Source organism: Bidens hawaiensis, unplaced genomic scaffold, assembly GCF_021521415.1.
Source record: "Bidens hawaiensis isolate Kalapana, Puna unplaced genomic scaffold, B.hawaiensis_p1.1 tig00003022_1, whole genome shotgun sequence".
Classification (NCBI taxonomy): domain Eukaryota; kingdom Viridiplantae; phylum Streptophyta; class Magnoliopsida; order Asterales; family Asteraceae; genus Bidens; species Bidens hawaiensis.
Window position 1 is genome coordinate 1310718 of NW_027491163.1, and position 12817 is coordinate 1323534.

The 12817-nt window shown below is 38.1% G+C and overlaps 1 protein-coding gene across 1 annotated transcript; it reads right to left on the bottom strand.

The window, feature by feature from the left end:
* Positions 1 to 11192: 11192 nt before the first annotated feature.
* On the bottom strand, positions 11193 to 12264 carry LOC143622114 (RING-H2 finger protein ATL11-like). Its single transcript, XM_077093352.1, has one exon. The coding sequence runs from the start codon at positions 12262 to 12264 to the stop codon at positions 11209 to 11211; it is 1056 nt and encodes a 351-aa protein (XP_076949467.1). The 3' UTR covers positions 11193 to 11208.
* Positions 12265 to 12817: the final 553 nt, after the last annotated feature.

Consider the following 12817-nt stretch of genomic DNA (forward strand, 5'->3'; position numbering starts at 1 on the left):
GCCCTGATCTAAAACACTAGAGACGAGGAAGGAAACACTTGGGTTTTTACCCAGATGCGGATATAGACCTCAATAATCCGTGCCGACCAAAATCATTCGCGGAGAAGTCAAAATTAGTTCTACAAATCGCAGAAGCCCCGCTGCCTTCAAATTCGAAGTTACCCTCGTCAATTGGAAAGTGCCACGAGATGTCAAGACCTAAGCGGTCACCTACAAAGCTTTATAGCAGCAAGAGGGGTCATAAGATTGACACTCCCAGTGTGGTGTCCCATGTTTGCTTTAACCTCCATGATGTAGCCGGAGAATGGTTCGAAAGACTTCCTGAAGGCCAAATCACAGGATAAAAAGACTTGATTGCAAAGTTCTCCTAACACTTCAGACAATAGCGAAGATGTAAATGTGACCAGACAGACATACTCACAATGTTCGGCAGAGATAATGAGTCTAACAAAGACTTCATCACGAGGTACAAGAAGGAAGGTCTTATGATAGGAGGGGTAAGCGAAGACATGATGCATGGGTTCTGCAAGGGAGTTCGGAGCGATGATCTCATCCGATGTTTGTCAGGACGAGATGGCATGCTTCACTCATAGGACATTATGTCAGCGGCAAAGGTCTACGCTACACCGAAATATCCTTGGGCAACGTGATTACTCGCGAAATGACGTGTGAAGCGAGCCCAAAGGATACAAAGGAAACAAAAAAGACAAAGGGTCTATATGGTCCATAATCCAACCGCCATAGGAAACTTCTGTATCTGCCGCTGCAAAGTCATTGGTAGGAGACAAGCAAAATGTCCGTAACCGCAGATATAGACACAAAGAATGGAATCCATTATCAAAAACCCTGTCACAAATCCAAGCAACGGAAAATATAGACTTCCGGACGCCAAAGCCGATCTTCTTAAGGAAGAACCTTGATAAGTCAAAATATTGCATGTTTCAAGAAGACATCGGCCACATAACCGACGATTGCACAAAATTAAACAATGAAATCGAAGGGGCAGTTAAATCCGGAAAGCTCAAACACTTGGTCCTAGACGCCAGGAAGCATGCAAGGAACCAAGGATCAGGCAGGGACGAAGGTCTCCCAAATAAACAAATAAAGAATCTGAACTCTCACATGATACAAGGCAGGAGACATCAAGGGGCAAAAAGGCAAACACCGAGTATTGAAGCTTGGGAAGAAGAACCCGTCATTTTTCCACGAATCAACGGCGGACCATGCCTGAAGCAATAATTGATAATCACCACATTGATTGGACATTATCAGAGTAAGTTCATCTTCACTAATCAAGAAAATAAGTCAGATATAATGTACCAAAAATGTTTCGATCAACTGGACGCGGAAGTTAAGGCGAGATGAGAACCAGTCAACGCGCCTGTATCTGGATTTTTGAATGAAGTTACCCACCCTCTAGGGAAACTGAAGTTCCCAGTAACACTAACCGACGGTAAGCATTCTCGAACGGAAGACGTAGAGTTCTTAGTATTATTTTATTGTGCTCGTATTGTTTGTAACCGGATCCTGCCGTGTTTTGATTTGGTATTGATTACTTGTTTTTGTTCCACTGTGTTTTTATATTAATTAACTAGATTAATTAATTTACTAATTATTATCGAAACTGGTTTTCATAATAAAGTTTGACTGATCACCACTGAAACCTAACATACCAAACATCTAAGATTGACTTGTACTTTTTTTTTATGACGTATATTTTGCGTAACATAGAATTCACTTCAAGCATGATCGAGGGGCATATTATAGCTGATCATTATGGTGTTATTATTATCATTTACTTTGTATTTTTTTATGACGGAACACTCACCCCTAAAACCACCTAATGCCTACTCTGTGGGCTTGAACCCATGCTATTTTGGTGGGGGATAAACACATAATGCCGAGAACATTTGCATTTTTACTTAATTAACTTTGTATTTGCTAGCATTAGTGGAAGGCTACACATTTGTATCTTCATTAGTGGTAACCTTTTGGCTTTCCAGATTTGTGGTTTGATTCCTATAAGTAGTAATTGTAATATCTTTGATTGTAAGTTCATGAAATTGTCGAGAAAAAAGACCACCTAGTCACGAACGGTAAACAAAAATTGCGGAATTAATCTTCGTTTGGCTAAACTTTTTCCCGACCCGAATAAACCAATAAGGATGCAAACAAATAGGGTATAATTTAAAAGTAAAACAGACACAAAAATGTTAGCGTGGAAAACCTCTCTAGGCGAGAGTAAAAACCACAGGACTACTAGAGCTGCTTCAAATCCACTACCACCAATAATGAGCAATACAAAGTTTTGTCTAGGTAAAACTAGAGGCATAAACAAATCATCATATACTTTGTTACAAACAATCTTCAAGTATATGGAACCAAATATAAAAGAGTAAACGAGTAAAAGGAATCACCAACGAGAAAACTACCGGTCTTTTGAACGTCTCTTGTCTTCACCAAAATTCTAAAACCTTGGAGCAGAGAAAAAAAAAAAAAAAAAACCCTTCTTCTCTATTTTTGTTGGCTAAGGAGGAACTCACAAAGTTGTTAATTCTCACTTTTCTCTGGTGTGTACCGAACCTCTGATGTTGGCACTTGGTTGTATCTATAAAACAACACACCCAATAAACCTTATATATTTTCAATTGTCTTTGTCGTCCAAGACACAAAGCCCACATAGCAATTGGGCCCAAAAAACGAATTCCCTTTTGTTGTGATTTATGTTCATCCGTGAACAAAACAAAAAGGAATAATATTTTTTTTCTTTTTTTTTCTTTTTCTTTATATTACTAAAACAAAAAATAATAATAGTAATATAGGGACCCATGAAAGATAGTGTTGAGTTTTCTCATAGGTAAAAAATACCCCAACAAATCTTCTCTTTTTTGTTTATGAGAAAGAACACACCACCCCAGCGAGCGAGCAACATATCTTCAATTTCTCCCTTACCACAGCTTTGGTCAACATATTAGAACAATTATCAACGTTGTGAACTTTATCAAGTTCAATCAATTTGTCTTCAATACCATCTCTAATCCAATGATACCTCACATAAATATGTGTGTTCTTCTATGATACATAGAATTTTTAGCAAGGTGAATAGCACTTTGATTATCACAAAGAACCACGTAGCGCTATTACATAAAGCCAAGCTCTTGCATAAATCTTTTCAACCACAATAATTCTTTGTGTGCTTCTGTTGCTGCCATTACTCTGCCTCGGTAGTAGACAAAGCAACACACTTTTGCAGTCTTGACTGCCATGACACGGCCCCCTTGCAAATAACATCAAATATCTAGAAGTGGATTTCATGTTGTCCTTGTTTCCCGCCATATCAGAATCCGTGTAACCAACAAGCATCGGCTCCCTATTTCCAAATGTTATACCTAATTTGGAAGTACCACGTAGATATCTAAGGATCCATTTAACTGCTTCCCAATGCTTCTTACCCGGATTTGACAAGAACCGACTAACAACACCTACTGCATGGGCAATATCGGGTCGTGTACATACCATTGCATACTTCAAGCTTCCAACCGCTGATGCATATGGAACACCATTTATCTCTTCAATCTCTTTCTTAAGAGTAGGGCAATCTTTTTTAGTTAACTTAAAGTTGGGAGTAAGAGGTGTACTAACCACATTAACTTTAGACATCTTGAATCTGCTAAGCACCTTTTCAATGTATTGCTCTTGTAACATGTGAAACTTCTTTGAAGCTCTATCTCTAATAATCCGAATGCCAATATATTCTTAGCTGGCCCCAAGTCTTTCATAGAAAACAACTTGCTTAACTCTTTCTTCAGCTGAACAATTCTTTCTACATTCTTGCCAACAATCAACATATCATCAACATAAAGCAATAGTATGATGAAATCATCATCATCAAACCTCTTAAAGAAAACACAATGGTTAGATGCAGTCTTTCGGTAGCCTTGCTTCCCCATAACTGACTCAAACTTCTTGTACCACTGTCTCGGTGCTTGCTTTAACCCGTAAAGACTTTTCTGAAGTTTACAAATATAATCTTCTTTACCTTTAACCTGAAAACCTTCAGGTTGCTCCATATAGATTTCTTTATCTTGATCACCGTGAAGGAATGTTGTCTTGACATCCATTTGCTCAACCTCAAGATCAAGACTAGCAGCTAAACCAAGAATCACTCTAATGGAACTCATCTTCACAACTGGAGAAAAAATCTCATCAAAATCAACACCCTTTCTTTGACTGGACCCTTTGACTACCAACCTTGCCTTGTACCTAGGCCGTGAGGTATGTGTAACGCCCGTTAATTTCCGACAAAAGGTTTAATCTTGTAGTGTTATGTACACCTTTCGGGCTTGACCCGGCATTCTCTCGGGAGCTCCTTGCAAACCTCGTAAACGTTCTCACTTAACTTTCCACCCAAGTTGCTACATACTTCAATTTGGAGGGACTTGGATGTAACTATTTTATATCATAAAACAAAAGAAAACTCAAACCCTAAACCTATTTGCAGCCGTCGGACCTGGACCCCCCCTGCTCGTTTTTCTTCTGCCCAGCCAAGTTTCAGCCGTCAAAACTTCAATTCAAGGTCGGTTTTATGATTCCCCATGTCTTTTACACCTTAATTGATCATATTAACGCGCTTATTGGTCGTTAAGATTGAGTTTTGATGATAACAGCTTGCTGACAGATTCGTATACGTTTATGTAGGGTCTGTAACGCGATGTTAATCCACTGTTTTTGATCGATTCTTAATTCCATAATGTTCTACTTTGAGTCTAGTTTCCAGAAAGGTATAATACGTAATTTTTGGACGAGATTTGAATAGTTTTTATGAATTTATAAAATCGAGTGTCAAAGCTGATGCGGGATGACGGACTCTGGTCTGTCTTCCCGACGTCATAACCTTTTTTCGACAAGTCCAAATTGGTTGGTTCCACTTCTGGGAGTTAGTGTTTTGAGTTAGGAACCAAACCCAATTGGAATCGTTTAATTTGGTTCGGTAATGAATTTTATAAAAATAAAACCATTTTGTTGCGCTGAAATAGCTGCAAATACCTTTCTGTATTGGAAGAATTTTTATGATTTTTGGGTCCAATAGTAAAATATAATAAAAATATTTTTATAAACCTAAGACATTTATTAAATTCTGGTAAAAATTTAATAATTTAATTCAAAGGTTATCCTATGTAATTAAATGCATCTTCGCATGCTAAAATCTGCACGTTTTACTCGTTATTAATCAACAAGTTCGTTTTAGGCTTAATCGGTGGTTTTGGTTAGTCGAAAGGTTTTAGGGGCCTCGGGCCAAGTGTTGGGCCTCGGGCCAAGTGGTTGGGCCTCGGGCCAAGTGTTGGGCCATGCGCAAGTGGTTGGGCCTCGGGCCAAGTTGTTGGGCCTTGGGCCAAAGTGTTGGGCCTTGGGCCAAGTTGTTGGGCCTTAGGCCAAAGTGTTGGGCTTGGGCGGCCCATTAGGCAAGTGTGTCCTTGCGGTCTAGATTAGTAACGCGTTATGTATAATTTACAGGCCCTTACTTGTGAGTGTGCACTTAGGGATTTCCAAGCTCGTTACAGGTGTTCGATCGATTCCAGGTGAGTTCATGATGCCCTTTTTACTCTTTTACGTTTTGGGCTAGCATACACACCGAAATACAATTTTAAACGATTTTACTCGTTACAGTGATTTGAATAGTTTTACATGGTCTCACACGTGATGGTGCATTTTGAAAGCTATATTTGAATTATTTTATATGCCTTAGGATATTTTAGACTCGTTCATGGTCTTGTGTCCTTAAGGTTACATACATTATTGATGGTCTAGACCCGAGGATGTTAGTAGACTTGGCAGTAATTGAATATGAGTAGACCTATTTGTGTTTGCATGCACTGATGTTACGTGTTGGGTTGTACGTGTGCTCGACCCTGATGTTTTTACTTGGATGAGATGTTACGTGTTTGGGTTGTACGTGTGCTCGACCCTGATGTTATTACTTGGATGAGATGTTACGTGTTTGGGTTGTACGTGTGCTCGACCCTGATGTTATTATATGGACGGTATTTATAGGGATATAAATATATGGATGTATATAGATGTCTAAGTACGAATACTTAGTGTTGATGATGGCCTAACTGTTCGTATCCCGTATTATATTTTAAACTCTTGGAATGTTTTATAGTCCAGTTTTTATATTTAAACTCTTAGAATGTTTTATAATCTCGTTTTTATATTTAAACTCTTGGAATGTTTTATAATCTCGTTTTTATATTTAAACTCTTGGAATGTTTTATAATCTCGTTTTTATATTTAAACTCTTGGAATGTTTTATAGTCCAGTTTTTATATTTAAACTCTTGGAATGTTTTACAGTCTCGTTTTTATATTTAAACTCTTGGAATGTTTTATAATCTCGTTTTTATATTTAAACTCTTGGAATGTTTTATAATCTCGTTTTTATATTTAAACTCTTGGAATGTTTTATAATCCAGTTTTTATATTTAGACTCTTGGAATGTTTTATAATCTCGTTTTTATATTTAAACTCTTGGAATGTTTTATAATCCCGTTTTGATATTTAAACTCTTGAAATGTTTTTAAACGAATTTATATAGGCTTGCTAGCATAAGGTAGGCATTGGGATGTTATATATATATATATATATATATATATATGTATATACATTATTGCTTGGCCTATATTTGGCGATATTGTAGTCGTTTCGACTACTGATGTTGTGTATGCATACTTTGTGTTTGCATGCACTGATGTTACGTGTTTGGGTTGTACGTTTTCTCGACCCTGATGTTGAGCCATGATCGGGTCAAATGTATTACTTGGGGAAGACCCGGGGTGAGGAGGCCCGTATCACGTGCTTGGATGTATGATCCGGGATCGGGTCAAATATATTACTTGGGGAAGACCTGGGGTGAGGAGGCCCGTATCTCATGCTTGGATGTATAAGCTGTGACCGAGTCAAATATATTACTCGGGTTTGACTCGTGGTGGGGAGGCTCGTGTCACATGCTTAGGTCTTACCGCGTCCGGGTGAAATATATTACTCGAGTCTTGACTCGGGGTGGGGAGGCCCGTGTACGTGTGTTCGACGATGATTGTATTACTTGGTGAATTATATATAATTTATTTTATTTATACCTTCTCTATTGTGTATAACTATAGCTTTGAAATAAAGTATGAATTATTGTTTATGAAAACTTGAACTCACTCAGCTCAAGCTGACTTTGTGTGTATGTTAGATTGACTTTCAGGTTGAGGATTAGAGATTTCCGCTTGGACGTGCTAGAGACTACTCGGACGGTTGAAGGCACATCTAGTCGAAGAATTAATAACACAAACTGTTTCTTTTAAATTATTACCATAGGTAGTTAAATTTTGATTTTGGTCACCTTCCCGGGTTTTGGGAATTTTGATGTTATCTATTCCGCTGTTTACTACTCTGAAACGATTTTAATGAGATGGAGATTTCAAATAAAACGAATATTTTATTTACAATTGATTTTGGACACCTGTACCCGTGTTTTGGGATTTTTAATACTTAAACTTTTCCGCTGTTATTTACTCTGAACTTGTTTTAAATACAAAGAATCGTTTGGTTTTAAATTTTTGTGAATTTGTGGATGTGATTACCAACTGTAGGATTCCTGGGATTCGGGGTCTTACAGTATGTTCTTCCGTCTTTAGTTTGTAGACCCACTTGTTCTTCAATGCTCTTTTGCCTTTATGAAACTTCACCAACTCAAAGGTATTGTTCTCATACAAGGAATTCATCTCATCTTGCATGGGTTCAACCCACTCTCTTTTATGCTTATCTTCCATGGCCTCTTTGTAATATTCGGGCTCTCCCCCATCAGTGAGTAAGACGTACTCACCAGTCGAATAACGTGTAGAAGGTTGAAGGTCTCTGGTAGACCGCCTGAGTGGGACAAATGCAGGCATATCTACTGGTAACTCGGGATGAGTATCCTCATCCAACTCTGCCTGCTCTTGATTATCAACATTATCGGTACCATGTTGTTCGTCATTTTGAATTTCATCTTTGTGATGTGGCTCAGATTGCTGAGTAGGAATAGGATCCAAATCAATGAGATCATCAGTGTACTGAGGAACTACCTGTGTCTTCTCAATATCTTTCAAACTCTGATCTTCCACAAACACAATATCATGATTTCTTACAAAGCTTCTTTGAAACCGGATCATATAGCCTGCATCCAAACTCATCTTGCCCATAACCAAGGAATATACATTGTCTGGACTTCACATCAAGCTTTGATCTTTCATATTTGGGAATATGCACAAATGCTTTGCATCCAAAGACCCACAAATGACGATACGAAACATCTTTGCCACTCCAAACCCTGTCTGGAACATCATTATGCAAATGAATACAAGGAGTAAGATTAATAACATGTACCGCTGTACTTAAAGCTTCACCCCAAAAGGAATTAGGCAACCCTACATGTAAGAGTAACACTTAACCTTTCAACCAACATTCTGTTCATCCGTTCTGCTAAACCATTTAACTGTGGTGTCTTTGGAGGTGGCCTTTGGTGTCGAATACCTTTCACTCTACAATAAGCATTAAAAGGACCAATACATTCACCTCCATTGTCTGTTAGAATACATTTGAGCTTCTTCCCAGTTTGTCTTTCAACTAAGGCATGAAACTACTTAAACACATCAAACATTTTATCTTTAGAATTCAAAGTATAAACCCATACCTTCCTCGAATGATCATCAATAAATGTGACAAAATATAAGCAGCCCCCAAGTGTTCTAGTCGTCATAGGACCACATGCGTCTGAATGCACCAAGTCAAGTATATTTTCTTTTCAATGAGGCGGATGACTATGAAAAGAAACTCTCTTTTGCTTACCATTCGTATAATGAGAACACTTCTTCAAATGAACATCTTTCACACCGGACAAGGCATCTTTCTTCAATAATATAGACATCCCTTTTTCACTCATATAAGCAAGTCTCTTATGCCACATATCAGTTACATCAGAACTCGTTAACGAATGAACCAAGTTTCTGGAAATCTTTGGATGTGCCATGTATAACTTTGAAGTTCTTTCACCTCTTGCCACGATCAACGAACCACGAGTGAGTTTCCATATTCCACCACCAAAGGTACTGTGGAAACAATCATCATCTAATGTGCCCGCAGAGATCAAATTAAGTCTAATATCCGGAACATGTTTTACATTGTGTAAAACCAACTCCATACCAGTATCAAACTTCAAGAAAACATCTCCAACACCAACGATCTCTGATAGCCCATTATTACCCATCTTGACATTCCCAAAATCACCAGAAGTATAAGATAAATAAAAATCCGTTTGTGATGTCATATGACAAGTAGCACCACTGTCAACAACCAAACTCAAATCATCACGTGCAATGTTCATTCTATCATAATCACAACAAATATGAAATTCTTCGGTGGTAGTGTTAGTTTCAGAAGTACCTTCATCACCGTCGTCTTTCTTGTGGTTGTTCTTTTTATTGTTGTAATTAGCCTTCTTGTTCTCCTTTTTCAATTGTCTACAATATTTTATTGTGTGCCCTTTTCTACCACAATAATAGCACTCAAATTAGTCAAACTTCCCTTGGACTTACTGCGGTGCTTTGCTCTATTACTCGGACCTCTACTATGGCTTCTCCCCCTACTTTCGGTAACTAAGGCATCTGAATGTGAAGAGGAACTTTGTGACTTTCTTCTAATCTCTTCATTTATAATACTACCTTTAGCCAATTCCATAATAATAATAATACCGTTTGTTGCGGAGTTGGACAACGAAGTCCTTAAAGTCTTCCAAGAATCCGGTAATGTACCAAGAAGCCATAAACCTTGTATCTCGTCTTCAAACTTAATACCCATACCAGTAGCTGATTAATAACACCCTGAAAAACATTCAAATGATCAGTAACAGGAGTTCCATCATGGTATTTTAAGTTTATCAACTGTTTAATCAAGAGCAACTTATTGTTCCCGGTCTTCCGAGCATACAACTCTTCAAGCTTGGTCCATAAAGTACGAGCATGAGTCTCCCCGCTAATATGGTTCAAAACATTATCATCAACCCACTGCCGAATATACCCACAAACCTTTCTATGCAAAATATTCCACTATTCAACAGTTTTATCTTCAGGTTTATCGGCAGTGAACACAGGCAAATAATAATCCTTCACGTAAAGAATATCTTCCAACTTGCCTTTCCAAACATGATAATTAGCACCATTTAAATTCACCATCCTACTTGTATTAGCTTCCATCGTTCAAACAAGTCTTAACCCAAGAACAAGAGCCGAAGCTCTGATACCACTCTGTTGGGAAAAACGACCACCTAGCCACAAATGGTATACAAAAACTGCGGAATTAATCTTCGTTTGGCTAAACTTTTCCCGACCCGAATGAACCAATGAGGATGCAAACAAATAGGGTATAATTTAAAAGTAAAACAGACACAAAAATTTTAGCGTGGAAAACCTCTCAAGGCGAGAGTAAAAACCACGGAACTACTAGAGCCGCTTCAAATCTATTATCACCAATAATGAGCAATACAAAAGAGGCATACACAAAACATCATATACTTGGTACAAACAATCTTCAAGTATATGGAACCAAATATAAAAGAGTAAACGAGTAAGAGAAATCACCAACGAGAAAACTACCGGATTTTGGAACGTCTCTTGTCTTCACCGAAATTCTAAAACCTTGGAGCACAAAAAAAAAAAAAACCGTCGTCTCTATTTTTGTTGGCTGAAGAGGAATACACAAAGTTGTTAATTCACACTTTTCTCACGTGTGTACCGAACCTCCTACGTCGGCTGTATCTATAAAACAACACACCCAATAAACCTTATATATTTTCGATTGTCTTTATCGTCCAAGACACAAAGTCCACATCACACTTTGGCCCAAAAAATCAATTCCCTTTTATTGTGATATATGTTCATCCGTGAACAAAACAAAAACAATAATATATATATTTTTTTCTCTTTTTCTTTATATTACTAAAACAAAAAATAATAGTAGTAATATTGGGACCCATGAAAGATAGTGTTGGGTTTTCTCATAAGTAAAAAATACCCACAGAAATATGATAATAAATTAAGAAACCTTGAGCTCTACCAATTGTTATAAGAGCTAGTAATATATAACAATCAAAACTTGAGCTCTACCAATATCTAGACTTCATCGATTCTTATACATCCAAATTCCTATTTGATGCTACAAAGAAACGGTTAAAAGGTGATCTAACCGATCTAAACAACCGTTGTGAATTTGAAGTCAGAGTCAGATCATTTCTATCGCGGGCTAAGTATGATACGCTAGATCCAACCCTAGACGTCTCACCACCCGATCTTGCAGGGTTAGACCGTGCATATTGAATGTAATCAAGTCTTCTAGTAGAACCAACACTAACACTTCGAAAGCTCATCTTTTCACTACTCTCCATTGGAAACACCGAATGAGGGCTAGCTGGAAGACTCATGACCAGGTTCATGAAGAGACCTTGTGCCTCATGTGGTAACCGAAGTGTGTATCGGTCCATGTTTTCAATGGGTTGAACCGCCACTGAATCGCCCGTTGAATGTGAGCGTGGCATTTGAGTAGTATCAAGTATGTGTTTAGACTCGATAGAGAGAAGAAATTCAGTTGAGGCGCTTTCTCTCTCCGGGTCCAAACACGTAACATCTTGTGCTGTGAGCTCATCAGGTCTTGGTACAAGATCTGCTCGACACACAGGGCATGTGACGTGTGAAGCCAGCCACGTGTCAATACAGTCCTGGTGGAACACGTGGCTACATTTTGGTAGCAAGCGAAGGGTTTCATGGTCTTGGAACTCATTTAAGCAGACAGCGCATTCCAGCACCGTCTGCCCTAGCTTAATCCCCTTGACACTTGAGTATTGAAAACACGCAAAGGTGGCGATCACCGCGGGGTCAAGCCCATGCGCCACCATTCTCATCGACCCGGTTTCACTGCCATGGGTGGTACTTGCTGTAAGTCTAATTTGTCTTTCCGCGTAATGGCGGAAGTAGGTGGAGATCACACAAAGCATAAAGAATGCACTTAAAAGACACACGAGCACAATGGCCATTATCGGGTTGACTGGGGTATAAGACATCTCTGGCGACGATGGCATTGGCATTGACGCCATTGCTTCACCGGTGGGGGCGGCGTAATTATTCGCAGAAAATAACACTATTATTACAATATCCCATTTGATTTCGTTGGCAAGAATAAAGATTTGCATGAAGGAAAATGAATTAATTCAAGGAATAAGAGTAAGCCTGGAAATGAGGATATAATGTACCTGCTTTGTGTATTGGCATTACAAAAACGACGTACGGAAAAACTGAAGGAGTTTAGTTTAAGATCATTATTTCGTTTAATACGAGGTCGAATGAGAATTTAAGGATTAAATTTGGGAAATGATGCCATATTCAAGGACGGCTATTCGTTTTATCTTCTGTAGCATAGTTCGAGTATCTATTATTCTTGATGTAAACATCTTCATTCAGGAATAGAATGTGAAATTTTATATGTTATTTTACGGCCATTGTCTTACTTTTGTAGGTAGGAATCCTAACTCTTTTTCTGAAAGAGAGATGATGGACAGAGAAATGAAAACAAAGTTACCATTAATCGTAAATAATTACCAATGTTTCAGATGTTAAGCATATATTTATAGGTGTACAAACTTTTCCTTTTAACCTTTCTTTGAGCATTTTTTTTTTATTTTTGCAACTTAAGAATATAGATAAATTAACGGATTTTCTACAGCCACCCCACCAATTGCTAAAAAA